Source organism: Camelus ferus, chromosome 6 (assembly GCF_009834535.1).
Source record: "Camelus ferus isolate YT-003-E chromosome 6, BCGSAC_Cfer_1.0, whole genome shotgun sequence".
NCBI classification, from domain to species: domain Eukaryota; kingdom Metazoa; phylum Chordata; class Mammalia; order Artiodactyla; family Camelidae; genus Camelus; species Camelus ferus.
The window spans coordinates 41,149,700-41,165,799 of NC_045701.1; the positions used below are offsets into that span (position 1 = coordinate 41,149,700).

The window sequence follows — 16,100 nt, forward strand, 5'->3', positions numbered from 1 at the left end:
GTAATCATAAAAAATGGATCATAATATCTAATTGATGTATTTGGCAGAAGACCATAAAAGAGCTGGTGTCTTTATAGATCAATATTGTAAGCAAGTCTGAAAATGATTTAGTCCACAAAAAATTCATTTACTCTTTCTTCAGGAGGTAACCATGTCATAAATAAAAATTAGTTCAAAATACTTTACTTTTTTGTCCAAAATGAACTATTACTTTATTCTGGCCTCTACCAATATTTATAAGATTTATTATTTGTGGTGTCTGCTAAAAGCATTAAAATGGATAATCATAAGCTTGATAGGTTTTCAAAACACAGTCAAATTCAATAAAATTTTATATAGATTTGTGACTAAATTCCTTTATAGATTTTTAAGAACTGAGAGATCATTTAAAAGCAAATAGCAGGAGGGAGGGGAACAGCTCAGTGGTAGAGTGTGTGCTTAGCATGCATGAGGTCCTGGGTTCAGTGCCCAGTACCTCAGTTAATAAATAAACAAACAAATAAACAAACCTAATCCCTCTCCCCCTAAAAAAACCAAAGAGAAATAAAAAAAAAAAAACACCTTAAAACAAGTAGCTATAGGTACCAGAAATGAGGACAAAGACCAAATATGCATTTCTTATTATAAATCACAAAGTCACAGCTTATAAATTGGAACTACATTTTGGAGGACATGTTTTTAACATCTAATGGAAGTTTTAAAATATGCATTCTCTCTGACTTAGCATTTCTCAACTCTGTACCTACCCCAGAGAAACACTCCTAAATTGGTACAGAGACACAGGGATATGGATATTATTAATCATAGAATTAAAAAAAAAATCTTTATTTATTTTATTTTATTAGGGGGGAAGGTAGTTAGGCTTATTTATTTTATTTATTTTTAGAGGAGGTACTTGGGACTGAACCCAGGACCTTGTGTATGCTAGGCATGTGCTCTACCACTTGAGCTAGACCCTCCCAAACTAGAATTTTAATTGTGAGCACACAGAGCAAGAGCAAAACAAATGATGGCATATGCACACTAGGGAATATGATGCAGCAGTGAAACAGAAATAGGTGGATCCATGTGTCATACTGTGGAGTGACTCCCAAGACAAAATGTCTTGTGGATAAAGCAAACTGCAAACAAACAAACAAAAAAAAGCAAATAGCTATAGTAATGGTAATAGTTTTGAGAGAAACTTAAACTAACTATAAATAAAAATTAAGAAAAGAGGATATGGAAGAAAAAAGGAATACAGTGTGATGTGTTTTAGAGTCTTATTGTCAAATGGTAGAGCACATGCTTAGCATGCATGAGGCCCTGGGTTCAATCTCCAGTACTGCCATTAAAAATAAATACATTTTAAAAATCCCAGAATGATAAAGAAAGGTTGAAATAAAAAGAAGAATACCTTGCAAACACCAACCAAATGATAGTGTAGCTAGAGGAAAACATCAGACAGAACAGACTTTGGGTCAGAAAGCTGAATTGCAGAATTGCTGCAGATAAAGAAGGATACTTTCTACTGATGAGACATTCAATTAACCAAACAGATACTGCTTTTCATTCATATGCACATGTAACTAAGTCTCAGTATACAGAGCAGAAATGGAGAGACTACAAAGAGAAACGATCTACCATGTATCTGTGGGAGGGGGCATGTACACATATGATACACGGTATGTACAACTGCAAAATACATACACATTCTTTTCAAGCACAGGAATGGAATTTATTAAATCTAAATATATAGATGTAGATAAAGACCGACAAGGCCTTTTCCCCCCTAGACAGGTGGACAACCGTCATTATTACTCATTTGGATACGCACACATTATTCTGTGTAGTGAAAAGCTGGTTAGATAGTCTCTTACTCCTATGAGTTTACAAGCAACACCAAGCCTATAAACACTGAGAGCGAGCACAGTGCTGTCAAGGGTATTAGTTGATCTCATTCAATTTAATTCTCATTCTATGATGTAGATAGCTAATTGCTATACCTAATTTAGAGATTATTAATTGAGACTCAGAGAGATGAAGTAAATTTTCTAAGGTCACCTCTTCATTAGTGACAGTGCTAAAAAATTCAAATCTACTCTTTTTATGAGCCATGAACCAGCTCCAGAAAATACTTACTCCCTTGAGACTGGAAGTAAGGCGGAAGGTATTCTTATAGAAGAATTCTATAAAGTTAGGAAGATGAAGTCTTTGTGCAGCATTGACAAAGGTTTTAGTACCTGCAGTATAGGAGAGTTATACATTGAGCCAAAGACGCGGCTAGAAGGGTTTGATGAAAGAGGTATCTTACAAAACAGGGACGGTGCTAGCAATGTGGGATGTGAGAACGGCTCAGGTAAAGGGCTGTCATGTAGCCTGCATAACAGAATTTAAAAGGCCTCTCCATTGTGGCCTCTGATGCCATTGAAAATCCTTTTCTTCTAGCTCGAGCTCACTCTTCTCCAATTGCTTCCGGTTTCTGAAGTGAATCTCAGTTTCAGCAGGCAGTCTGTCCCGGCCAAGTGAAAGTCAGGGTGCAAGTCCCCTCTCCTATCAAGTGTTTAGGGTATAAGTTGTCTCTTTCACCTCTTAATGTGGGGGGAAACATGCTCACAGAGGTAGTGTAGTCATATATTTCATCAGCCAATTGTTCAAATCCATTCAATATTTGAATACTTAGGGCCGAGTCATCTTCTGTCAACTACTTTCATTTTCTCCTGGCTGAACTCCCTACCTCTGGTTTCATCCCACTCTCCCAACCTTCTCCACACCTTCACCGCCTCCCCAGAGCCTGACAACAGCACAGCCAGGTAGCTTTCCAAAACAAAGCTTTGATTATATCATTTCTATGCTTGAGGAAAAAAAAAAAAAATCAGCGGCTTTCTCTGAATAATTCCCACCCTCAGTTTAGTGTGGTATGTAATGCTCTTTGCGATCTGGCCCCAACTTCTCTTTCCAGCCTCAGCTCCGCCGCTTTGCACCCTATCCCTCACCACGGGGGACATCAGATGGATGGCCCACTTGTGGAGAATCCTGTGCTGTTGTGCCTGTGTGGCAAGAAACTGGGGCCAGAGAGGTGAAAGTACCTGCCCAGGTCATACTGCGAGTAAATGCCAGAGCTGGGGTTCAGACTGAGGCCTGACTCCAAATCGTGGGCTTCGTCCAGTAAACCACACTGACTTCTGTCTTTTGTATGTTTTTGTGAATCTTGTTTCAGTAAGGCAAAATTAATTTGGAGCATACATAAATGCTACGCATAATCAATGCTGTCTTGCAGCATATCAGCCAGTTACGTAAATTATTCTGTTATTTCTGGAGAATTTATAGTTGCCACTACTGTCAGTAGTTTCCTTCACCTCAGATACTTAAATAATAATAATAATACCTTCCATTCATCTGGGGCTCACTATATGCTGTACATTGTGCTAAGCCTTTAAAATACATGATAATATTTAATGATCACGGCATTCTTTGAGGTAATTATTACTCTTCCCATTTTGCGATGAGAAGCTGAGGCTGCAAAAGGCTAAGGAAGGTGCTTGAGGTTAAACAGCGAGCAGTGGAGCTGGAACTGAACTCAAGACCATCCCACATTATAGCTCGTGCCCTTGATGACTACACTACACAGTCTCTCTGACAGCTCCCAGATTAAACTTCTCAAAGACCTGCATCCTACCTGCCATCCCCAATGCCTGAAATTCTTTGTTTCCCACACAGGTGCTCTTATCCTGCAAGTATCGCCTTTCCATCTGAGTAGTCGACAAGCTTTTTTCTGCTCCCATTCTCCTAGTTTCTTGGGTCCTGAACGGCTTAAGATCATAGAAACCTTGGTTGTGAGCTGGGGTTGCTTTTCCCTGCAGGGAATGTCTTCAGAGGACAGGAATGGGAGTGATCTAAGCCATGGGTCAAGTGGCCGGGGTGGAGAAAAGGTCTTCCAAGGGTATAACAATTCAAAGAAGATCTTTCTATTCTTCTCATTTTTTTTAAATGCACCAAAATTCTAGAATCTGAAGCTCTTTATGACTTTTTCCTCCTTCCTCTGTGCTCAGAGTGGGCTGTAAGTCTGTAGGTTGCAACAATATGAAACATAGAAGCCTTTTAAAATTTGGTGGCTCACTATTTTAGTCATCAGTTCATTTATTTATTTTTTTAACATTTTTTATTGATTTATAATCATTTTACAATGTTGTGTCAAATTCCAGTGTTCAGCACAATTTTTCAGTTATTCATGGACATATACATTTATGGATATGCCAGACATTGTTCTAGATACTGGATATATAGCTGTGAACAAAACAAAAAAATCTGTCCTCATGGACTTTAGAGCTTGCTGGGGAACAACAGACAATTAACAAATAAACAGATAAATATATACTGTGGTGACAGATAGTGGTAAGTCGTGTTGAGAGAAAGCAAGATGGGTAAAGGGAAGGACAATGATGAAGGGCACTGGTGGGTGAAGGGCTGCCGTGTTAGTGAAGGTGGTCAGAAAGATCTTTCTGAGGTGGGAATCTTTGAGTAAAGACCCAGGTGAAGTGAAGGAACAAGTCATGAGCATATCTGAAGAAAGAACATTGTGGCAGAATGAATGGCCTCGAGGTGGAAGTGGACTTGTTGGGTTTGAGGGGAGCAAGGAGATCCCCATGTATGGAGCACCATGAATGAGGAAGAGAGTGGGGCAAGACATGGTTTAAGGACAACCAGGGACCAGTCAGAGCTTGGGGTTTTATTCCAAATATGGTGGGAAGTCATTTGAAGATTCTGGGCAAAAGAGTGAAGTGACCAGATTTATATTCTAACAGGATCCATCTCGCAGGTGAATGACAGTGACTTTTCGGAGGAGCACAAGTGGAAGCAGAGAGACCACATAGTGCAGTGGTAGCCAGTCAGTCTGAGAGTGTTCAGACTCAGGAAGTGCTCGAAGGTGGAGCCAATAAAAATTGCTCATGGAATGAATATGGGATCTTTGGCTTGAGCCAAAAGTTTTTGGGATTTGGTTCAGGCAGCTAATTGAATAGAAATGCCATTTACCAAGGTGAGACTGAGACTTAGGAGAGGAAATCAAGAGCTTTGTTTTAGATGCACAGGAGAGCACTTGACCTTCACATTCTTGGGGGAGAAGAGGCCCCTGGTTGTAACCTCGTAAAGGGGCACATCTGCATTGAGGTGAAGGAGCAGAAAAATGGAAGAAATTAAGTTCCTTCTGGGCAATCCTTCTGATAGTCAAGTGACTGAAAAGTAGGTGAGTCATCTGAGCTTGTCTAATACACACCATGATTTCAGGACAAGAAGTCTCTCCATACAAAAAAATTTCCCAACTGCTATTACCTTAAAATTCCTGAATTTAAATAAAAGTAATTTATTCCATAATTAGAGATAGGAAGCTTAAAGTGCAAATAGCTTGAGAGGTAATTCAGTGTTTATGAACTTTTATCAAAGTATGACAGAACAGGTGAAGGTCTTGATTGTGTGTTAAAAGGTCCTGAGTGTTAAAAACAGAAAACAGAAAACAACAGTGTCATTGTTAAAAGAAAAGATGTAGATAAAGAAGCAAAGATTTCACAGTCTTGCCAGGGACTGCCCAAGTTAGTATAATTTCTGAGTGTGAAAATGAAGAGGTGTTCGAATCTTGAAGGATTATCTGGGTTGATACCTAAGTGGAGAGTATCTGCCTAAATACTGTCTCTCCTCTTAGCCCTTTTTCTACCTTTAATTTAACCCCTAATCTCTTCCCTCAAATCTTCTTCAACTTAAAGGCCTGTGGTGTCACAGAGGCTTGTCACCTCTTTTCTAGGGCCAGAGTTCTGGAGAATGCTACTTAACTGTGCAATTCCCATTTGATGTCACCTGTCATTTGTCCAGCAGCGTCCTGGGGGAGGGGTACCACATCTAACACCAGAAAGGATTTAAGGCAGCTTGTACATGATTTTATCCCCTGATTATCAGAGTGATACGTGCTAATTGCAAAAAAAAATTAACAAAAAAGTTTTAAAAGTAACAAGACTAAAATTCCTACTAACTGGAGGCAACTGCAACTTCATTAAGTGTTTTCATATTTTGGCATATTTCCTTCCAGTGTTTTATTCATTTTCTTCTTTCATAATTGAGCTCTCTATTGCACATGCAACTTTCGCATCCTGCTGTTTTTGCTCAACATAAAGATACACATTTGTCCATGTCATTGCATTTTTATGGCTACCTAATCATCTGTAGTAGAGTAGCACCATGATTTACTCAAGGTAGTTTCTGATCATTTACAATTACAAATAACACTGTGATAAACAGCCTTGTGTGTAAATCTTTGCCCTTCTTACAGATGATCTACTAAAAGAGAAATTGGTGAATTAAAAGGGTATATATGTTTTTTAAAGTTTCTAATATTCATTGCTACCTTGATATCTAGAGTGGTTGTTATCAAGTTATACATGGGGGTAAGAGAGGGAGACCTGTTAGAACTATGGGATCTGTAGAAAATATTTGATAACAATTCTTCCTTTTCTTCCCTCCTCCCCTTCTCCTTCAAAGAATGCTTTTTATTTTGAACACACAGCATAGAAATGACTGTGTATTGTTATATACTAATCATTATTTGCTCTGTTTCATAGTGGTAACATAGTACTGTTAGACGAGTATCAGACAATTATTAGCCTACGTGGTGGCCAATACAAGTGTTACAAAGCATGGAGATTAGCAGAGGCACGTGTGCAGTGAAACTCAGGAAACTCTCCTTCAGTGGAGGTGGGACGTTCACTGGATATTGAGGGAATGGGGTGGGAAGGAGAGGAGAGGTCAGAGAAGGTGGTCCCCAGGAAGGGGATGGAGTGGGAAGGAGGTGGATGTTACCCCCAGAGGAGGGGGAGTTGCAGGGACAGCAGAGCAGTGCCCAGAGGGTCTGCACTTCCCCACACAGGCAGAGCTGGTAGGAGGGCAGCCTGGGAGCAAACCCTTTGGCAACAGGGGGTTGGGGAGGTATGTCACAATGTCCTTTGGGGCAACCAGAGATTTCAGGGTAAATTTCTGTAAAATGGTTGTTGGAAATAAAACCAGCTCTGTGCAGGCCAGGCCCTCTCCTACACAAATTTGTTTTCCTGAAAATAAAGATACTGCTTGAACGCTGTGTTTCTGAACTGTAACAGAAAGAACACACAGCAATTACTTGATTTGATTGAATAGATGTACAGATGGAAGCCAGGATGTCTGGAAGCCAGGATGGTTGGAAGGATGCTTGGATAGATGGATGGACACACTTGCTCTCCATCTAATAACCAGCACCATTCATTCAAAAAATATTTATTGAGTATCAGCTCTATGCCAATCACTTCATTAAGTATTTTCACATTATAATTGCTCTTTTGACTTCTTAAGTTTCCATTATTATTATTATTTTTCCTAGAAAAAGTCTGCACTCAGAAAGGGGAAGGACTGAGGGGAGGAGGCTTGTATATCTGTGTTTCCTTTTCTCTCTCTGGCAGAAAGTTAGGCAAAGATGTTTTCCCGTATGCAATTTCAAAAGCAAATATCACTCTCTCATTTTAAAACTTTAATTGGCTCCCTGTCCTGTGTATTAAGGTCCAAATTATATGACCTAGTCCTTGACATTCTTTTCAGTCTGATATGCCACGATTTTGCCTTCCACTCTTTCTTGGTGTGTGTGTAAAAATTTTTATTGCAGTAAAATATAGATCACAAAAATGTCCATGTGTACAACTGTAAGTGTGCAATTCAGCGTTATTAATTGCATTAACAATGTTGTCCATTTGTCAGCGCTATTGATTAACAAAACTTTTTCCATCACTCTAGAAAGAAATTCTATAACCTTTAAGCTATAAGTTTCCAGTCCCCAAGTCCCTGACAACCGATAATAATCTACTTTCTATTTCTGTGAATTTGCCTATTCAAGATATTTCATTAAGGGAAATCTTCTAGTATATTTCTTATTGTGCCTGGCTCATTTCACTTAGCGTGTTTCAAGATTTTCAGTGTTTTTGAGATCCACCCATGTTTAGTATAGCAGTACTTCATTTCTTTTTATGATGAATAATAGTCTGTCATTTGCATATACCATATTTTGCTTATACGTTTATCTGTTGGTGTGCACTGGGTTGTTTCCGTCTTTGGGCTACTGTGGATAATGCTGCAATGAACACTGGTGTACAAGTATGTACAAGTACAAGATTCAGTCCCTGTTTTCAATTCTTTTGTGTGTATAACTGCAAGCACAAAGGCAGGGTCAATTGGTTGAGAGCAATTCTTAGAGTACTGTGCACCCAGGGAAAAGCCCTTCTGGAGAAGGAGCTGTCTTAAAGTTCTTACATCAGATTTTCCATACCACACAATATATCTGGGTCATTAGGAGAAAAAGGAAAGGAGAAGAATTGAAAGGGAGTTGAGTTAGAAGTGGCAGAAATTATCAGTTTGGGAAACAGTTTACACTATTAAAGGACTCAAATATTTAAGGAGTGATTCAGAATAGTAGTTTGGATTATAAAGTGTCAGGTTTATTTATTTTTGTTTGATTTCATGCTATTTAATAGGAGACATCATAATGATGGTGTTTTTCAAACTGTGCATCCTAATCCATTAGTGAGTTAGGAAATAAATTTGTTTGCTATGATCAGCATTAAAAAAAAAAGAAAATTGAATTGAATAGGAAAATACAAAAATGCATTGTACCTAGTTACGGGGAAGTATTATTTGTGAAACTTCTGTTTCAGTTACATGTGTGTACTATAAAATGTATTTCTTATTGTGGGATGGGATCAGGAAAAAATTATTTAAAGCCTCTGGGGTACTGGAAAGTCTGAGCTTTGAAATTAGCCAGAGCTTGGTTCGAATCTGGGCTCTGGGAGACTTCTGTCAGTTTAGTAACTTCTTTGTGGCTCAATCCCCTTATCAAAAAAGGAAAGTAATAATATCTGTTTTGTTTGAAAAGATTAGAGATTACTTAAGTAGAATACTTAAAATACAGTCAATGATTAACAAATATTTAATTATCTCCAAATTTTCCCATAAGTAACGCTCTCTGTGTAAAGATACTTGATTCACTAGAAGGAAGACAATATATGTTATTGATGACTAGATCTGTTATGCTGTAGTCTATTTTGAAAACACATCGCTCAGTCTGTTTCTCCAGTCTGGTTCAGGAAGGAGGCTTGAACACACCGTTTTTCCCCGTTCCTATTCTCAGAGTGTACTTTTCTAAATTATGGATTTGGGGCATTTTATCATACATCTGCCATATATTCCCTAATTATTTCATAGTTCAGCTAGTATTACAAACTTTCAAATCTCTTCTAGTGCTTAAAACAGTGCTGGATGAAAATGTATTGGGGTTTTAAGGGTCCATAGCATACCTTTTGCAAAGTATCACTTATACAAGGGGAAGCAGATGCAATCCTGATTCCACCAGTATTTCTCACTCAATCTACTCCATGCTAAACAGGTCAGTTAAGCACTGTCATGTCTCTGGGTAGTGCAAGTGGAAGGTGTGAACAGAGAAACCACTTTATGTGAGGACAGTCGAAAATGAGATCCGATTTCCCTCTCCCCACTCCTATGCCCATCGGGGAGGAAGCATTTATGAGCCCCGAGGACCAGGGCCCAGAAACCTGCTGGCGTCCTGAGCTCCAGAGGCTTGCCAGCACGCACGGTCTCCCGCACTGAGAGCCCTTCTTCCCAGATGAATTCTCATAGTATCACAGACGCGCGCAGTCTAGATCGATACTGGATTGCAGACGTGCTCCCGCCGTCAAGTGTAGGCACCGGGCGGTGGATTTAGCCGCCCTGCCGCTCTGTCGCAGCTTCTCATCAGCTCGATACGGGCAGAGGAGGTTAACCCGTTCCCCGGCTGACACCCAACCGGTCAGCTCCCCGGCACCCGCGGCCCCGTCGCCCTTCCTCTAGGCTCTGCTGCTGCAGGGCGGGGGCTTTTCCACCAGGCTCCCACGGGGCTGGGCAGCAGGGTCCCGCCCGCAAGGGGGGCGCTTTGAGGTGGCCTCTTAGCCAGGCTCCCCAGACGGCCTCCCGGAGGCGGCTGAGGCGGGCAGTGCGGAGCTTGCTCACACTCCGGACCTTACCTTCTTGAGCCTTCGCCCGGCAGGCAGCGTGGGGAGGCTGCTGCGGGCAGCCTCTAAGCCAGCCGCGGGGTCCAGGCCGGGGAGCCGCCCGCACCGCCGCCCGCCTCAGGGACCCCTGCGAGCCCAGCCCCGCGAAAGCCCCGCCCCCGTACCCGCTCCCACTCCTGATTGGCGAGTCCGGCCCAAAGGCGACCTGGCTGTCCCCCGGCCCGCGTCTCAGCTATAAAGGCGGCGGACGCATGACGGCCGTGGCGAAGCTCGGATAGCTGCGGTGCTCTCCCGCTCTCAGCCCCCGCGGCGCCCCCGTTACTCCTTGCCCCCGACCGCTCCGACTCCACCATGCCTAGGGGCTTCCTGGTAAAGCGAACTAAACGGACAGGCGGCTCGTACCGAGTGCGCCTAGCCGAGCGGGTCTTCCCCTTGCTGGGGCCCCACAGGGCGCCACCCTTCCCCGAGGAGGCTTCCAGTGCCCCCCAGCCCAGTGCCGAGCAGGCGGCATCCCCCGCCCCGGAGGAGGAGGTGGCCCACGAACTGTCGGGGTCATCCTGTCAGGCAGCGAGGGTGAGCCCAGGGGCGGGCGGGCGGAAAGGCGCGGGGTGGAGGGCGGATGTCAGGGAGGGTCCCGGGCCCAGCCCCAGCCCCACGAAGCCAGCCGGCGCGGAGCTACGCCGGGCGTTCCTCGAGCGCTGTCTCAACTCGCCTGTCTCTGCTGAGTCCTTTCCCGGGGGAGCCGCCGCCGTGGCCGCTTTCTCCTGCTCGGTGGCGCCAGCAGCCGCACCGACCTCGGGGGAGCAGTTCTTGCTGCCGCTCCGGGCACCGTTCCCGGAGCCCGCGCTCCATCCGGACCCTGCACCCCTCTCGGCCACCCTTCACGGCCTGAAGCGGGCCGCCGGCGGCGAGCGCCGCGCCAAGGCACCTCCCGGCTGCGCGTCTGGACCCTCCGCCGCGGTAGTGAAGAAGCCAAAGGCCATGAGGAAGTTGAGCTTCGCCGATGAAGTCACCACGTCCCCTGTCCTGGGCCTGAAGATCAAGGAGGAGGAGCCCGGAGCGCCGTCCCAGGGCCTGGGGGGCAGCCGCACACCGCTGGGGGAATTCATCTGCCAGCTGTGCAAGGAGCAGTACGCAGACCCCTTCGCTCTAGCTCAACACCGCTGCTCCCGCATCGTACGCGTCGAGTACCGCTGCCCTGAGTGCGACAAGGTCTTCAGCTGCCCTGCGAACCTCGCCTCACATCGCCGCTGGCACAAGCCCCGTCCTGCGGCGGCAAATGCCGCCACAGTCTCCTCAGCCGACGGGAAGCTGCTGCCTTCGTCGGCCTCGTGCTCCCAGGATACTGGGGCTGTTGCGTCTTATCTGGCCGAGGGTAAGGAGAACAGCCGGGCAGAGCGAACTGCGGATCAGCACCTGCAGGCCGGGGACAGCTCCAGAGCGGAGCAGCACCAGGACAGTGCCCGGCATCAAGGCCTCCAGGTGTTGTCCCACCCCGACCCACCGCTGCCTCAAGTCCCTTATACGGAGGGGGTATTGGGGCGCCGGGTGCCTGGGCCGGGCAGTGCCAGTGGTGTTGGGGGCCCCGAGATCTTCGTGTGCCCATATTGCCACAAAAAGTTCCGTCGCCAAGCCTATCTGCGCAAGCACCTGGGCACTCACGAGGCGGGCTCGGCCGGCACACTGGCCCCGGGCTTTGGCGCCGAACGCGGCGCCCCACTCGCCTTCGCTTGCCCGCTGTGCGGGGCGCATTTCCCGTCGGCAGACATCAGGGACAAGCACCGGCTGTGGCATGCGGTCCGCGAGGAGCTGCTCCTGCCCGCTCTGGCCGGGGCGCCCCCTGAAGCACCGAGCCCAGGCGGGGCATCCGACGCGAGTGCGCAGCAAATTTTCTCTTGCAAGCACTGCCCGTCCACTTTTTTTAGCTCCCCGGGGCTGACCCGGCACATCAATAAGTGCCACCCCTCAGAAAGTCGGCAGGTACTGCTGCTGCAGATGCCACTGCGGCCGGGTTGTTGAGGGCCAAGAGCCGAGGAAGATTGTGAGGCTGGCCTTGGAGGAAAGAGATCATGGGAATCTCTGTGGGGATTTTTTCAACTTTCAAGTTGACTGTCTTTCCTTCATTTTCTCTCCTAAAACTCCCAGTAGTCAATATTCCGCCAGAGGAGCGGACAGCGAAATGTAAAATCTCTGTAGAGCAGGTATGTATGTGGTATAAACTTTCTCGGTCAAGAACCGTCAGCTTTAAATCCTTCTCACTTTCCCCGCGAAAATAGGATTCCACCCTTCGTCCCCCTCCACCCTCACCAAACTCTGCAGATCCTAACGAATACTATATGACTTGTAATTCCTATGGAAAGTCGCAGTGAATGCGTGCATGTCTCAGTGTCTACAAAGGATTCTAGCTACCCAAAGTGGTAGTCCTTAATCTTTTTTTCTCTTGCCATCGCAGGCGCCTATGTAGTCTCTGTCTCAGTAGGGTCAGATATCTTGCATTGTATATTCTGTGAATTAAAAGTTATGTGATTGGTGCCAAACTTACACTGTGGTGGGGGCGGAAATACAAGACTTGTGTCTGTGGGCAGGAAATGTAAGAGGATGTTGGGGCTTTTGAGGGATGTGGGGAATCGCCCTGGAAACTTTCGTTTTCTCAATTACAAGTATTAGTCCATTCTTCAGTTAGTGTTTGGAGGTGAGGAATAGCACCTCTTTACTGGAAGGAGTTGACACTCCCCCCAAATTTTCACTTTTAGCTATTCTGTGAGCAGTATTCAGGAAGAGATACTTAAAACCTTTAATATATTTTGGAGAATATAAATGCATTTCCTGAAGTTTGACTGTTTTAGTAGTTTCATCCGAATTGTTTAATGCTTCTGTTGTAAATCTCATAATATGTATTATATAAGATACTACGTTCAGCTTAAAGAAGATGTTAATACTTTTAATCCACTATGGAACTGAATGGCAATTCATTCAATATTCAGTGTTTTCTTTTCAGCAGCAACTGGTTTTTGAATTTCTTTCTGTAAGCATATTCAGTGTACATTCTGTACCTATGCCCTAATAGCTAGCGTCTGGGACACTGGCTGAGTACTTCTTGACAGATAAGCCCATATATGTAAGATGCTTACCACCAAATAAATGTTCATAGCCGGTGCTCTGTTGTGTTCTGTGTTTGTTTTAAGAATCCCATTGAACACAGCCTATTTTTGAAAGCCACATTTCTTGTCTCCCCAAAGCCAGTATCCTACTTTTTAATCTCACTGACCCATTTAGACGGAATACAGACAGGAGAAATTGTATTTTGTAAATGAATGTAATGGTGCAGAAATTCAATGGGAAAACTTCTTTTGAAATATGGCTGCACAGAATGAGCTCCAAAAGGCAGAGAATATGTACTGTTCTTTTAAATATTAAAGATACTTTCCCACCCAAAAATCTCAACAGAAAATACACTTTAAATACTTTCTTTTAAAAAAGGCTAGGTGAATAGTGTTATCCAGATGAATAAAATCATGTTATCTGTGTTAATTAAATTCACTATTTTCAAGTTGGTATTTTCACTCCATTTTGTTACCTATCAATCCATTAGCTGTTCATTTTTCAAAAAGGAAAGCACTATGGAAATGTGTACTTTAATTTTCCTTTCTGCAGTTCTTCACTTTGGTTGTGGGAAACTGTCTATACTGTTTAATCTTGTTCCCAGGGATTCTCTCTATCCATTTGTTTATGACCTCTACGTAAGCTTTCATGGGAATTTATTTTCTACACAGTTTTATAGGAATTTGTTTTTACTTATAAGAAAACCCAAAACTTAAGTGCACAGGAACTCTGAAAGCTTGCTTTAGAAACTGTCTGTAAAAAGTTTTGCTCCTGAATATATATTACAAAACAAAGTAAAGTTTAAGAAATCAAAGAAGAAGGAGGCTGAGCTAAATTGATGCTTTAATCAAGTACATTGGGTGAAGTTCCTGGCCTGCCCTTATGATGGCATAAACTTTCCTGTGTTTTTAATGACTGTGGTAGGTTCTCTGAGGAATAAGTTGGGGTGTATCCTAAGAAGGGAATTAAAATTCATTTTTCATGATTAGCTAAGATACTCTAGGTTTATGCTTTATACCTCTCCATTAAATACAGCCCTGCTTATTAAGTCTGAAAATATATACAAGAAAAACATAGAAGACAAAAGAAATATAGACAAATCAACACTCGTGGACAGGAAATGATAAGAATATTTTTATTGTATTATTAAATACCATCTTTTTTCCACTGTTACAAATTTGTAGATACTACATGAATGACGATACATAATTTATATTTTATAGTTTGCCGCTATGATGTATTTACACATGCAGTTAGTACCAATGTCATGCTACATTTCCTTAGGAGATGCCCATTCAAAACAAAATGTGAGCAAATGTGAGCAGCTTATCTACTGTAGGAAAATACTTTGGGAGGGTGGAATGTATACCAACCTGCACCTGCAAGTTCAGTATTAACAGTATTAGATTAATTTTAGACTCCTGGGTCATGTTCCCTTTTCTTTTAAAATAACGTACATAATTTAAGCAACATATTTATATCAGAAGTTTTTTCCTTTTGTTTTTTTCTCTCCTGCAGTTTCTCCCTTTTTGGTACTTAAGAAAGAACATAGATACACCAGGATCCAGTAGCCAATAATAAAGGGCCACAATCTCAAAAGTAGAAATGGCATTTAACAGTGATACCATTTAAAAAGCAAAACATCAGAAAAATATTTGGAAGCTAAACACGAATCAAAGTTCAGCACAGTGATTTTTCTGGTTATTGGATATGTCATGGCATCACCTGCACAGTTAAAAAATGACACATTGCTTTGGGAAGAAAAAGTTAATGCTAAAATTATTTCAGCTGGAATTTGAGATGCTCAAAGACCACTTATTTTTAAGTATTTTATTTTCATAACTTAAATAATCCATACACATCCTGTGTATTAACAGATCTGCAACTTTTGCTATAACTTTACAAATGCTTAAATTGAAAGATGTACATGTATTAAAAAGTTATATATTTACTGAGCCATAAAATTGCAATGGGGCACGATAAATAAAATAATGAGACTATCTGTCCAATTATATTTTGGCTCAAAGTTAATTAAGAAATTAAAAGTAAAACTACTTAGACATAATTATCTAGGGAAAGTAAAGGGTGCAGAATAAAACTCCACCCTCCCCCCCATATGGCAGCTTGGAGTGTGGGGGGGAAAAACCAACCAAATAAACAACCCAAATCTAAAATATTAAGTTACAAATTATTTAAATCCAGTGTTTTCTAAAATAAATGTTCAGGAAAGAACATGCATGTTATGGCAAACATGAAGCCTAAAAGGGTTAACACCGTGTTCATGCTAAGATGGCTACTGCTGATCACTGCTGGGCTGCTGTCTCCTTAGGATTTATTGGCTGAGCCAGAGGAACGACGCAGCTTCATGGACATGCGGCTTTTGCTAGTTCGAGGAGACATTGGAGAGGCCAGGTCAGCCCCGTCTACCTGCGTTGCTGTGGGAGTTTCACTGGGTAGAATCTCTGGGTAGGAGCCTGTGGGAAACAGCAGGAGCATGAGTACAGGTCATCCAACCTCTTGTCCCATAAGAAATAACCTTCTGCTACTGATCTGCAGCATGGATCCCAACCCTTAATGAAGCCTTTTGGGAGGAAAGAGCAAGTCCAAAACTTGCTTGTTTAACAGGCTACTAATATTTTATTTAAAACCCAGTGATTTGGTGGCTCATGTCATCATATTAGCAAGAGAGCACCAATCACTATTTCCAGAGCCAGTACCAACCAGAGAGCTCCCTGGAAAAAGCAATGGGAAGCAAAATCTTTTGAGACAGGGATCCAAAGCACCATTAGCATGCACGAAAAGGCTTAAGAAGCAGGATACAGGGTATAATCAAGAAAAGGGCCTTCATTGCCCAAACTTGAAAAAAAATTGCACCAAATTTTTCCAAAAAGGAACTTAGCAGCATGAGACCATTATATATGCTAGTTATTTAAATATGCTTTGAAGGAGGAG

The 16,100-nt window shown here is 42.9% G+C and overlaps 2 protein-coding genes across 9 annotated transcripts in view; one reads left to right on the forward strand and one right to left on the reverse strand.

Moving 5' to 3' along the window:
- The first annotated feature begins 10,195 nt into the window (after positions 1 to 10,195).
- Positions 10,196 to 13,274, forward strand: INSM2 (INSM transcriptional repressor 2). The gene has a single exon (XM_032481887.1). The coding sequence runs from the start codon at positions 10,398 to 10,400 to the stop codon at positions 12,063 to 12,065; it is 1,668 nt and encodes a 555-aa protein (XP_032337778.1). The 5' UTR covers positions 10,196 to 10,397; the 3' UTR covers positions 12,066 to 13,274.
- Positions 13,275 to 14,260: 986 nt separating this feature from the next.
- The window catches only part of RALGAPA1 (Ral GTPase activating protein catalytic subunit alpha 1), a 204,608-nt gene continuing 202,768 nt past the window's right edge, over positions 14,261 to 16,100 (reverse strand). For all 8 annotated transcript variants that reach the window (XM_032481878.1, XM_032481880.1, XM_032481881.1 and 5 more), the window contains one exon: positions 14,261 to 15,622. In XM_032481878.1, the coding sequence (XP_032337769.1) occupies positions 15,474 to 15,622 (149 nt within the window). In that variant the 3' untranslated portion in view covers positions 14,261 to 15,473. The remainder of the gene's footprint in view (positions 15,623 to 16,100) is intronic.

Coding starts and splice junctions, on each gene's coding strand:
- INSM2 (XM_032481887.1), top strand. CDS start 10,398: ATGCCTAGGGGCTTCCTGGTAAAGCGAACTAAACGGACAGGCGGCTCG.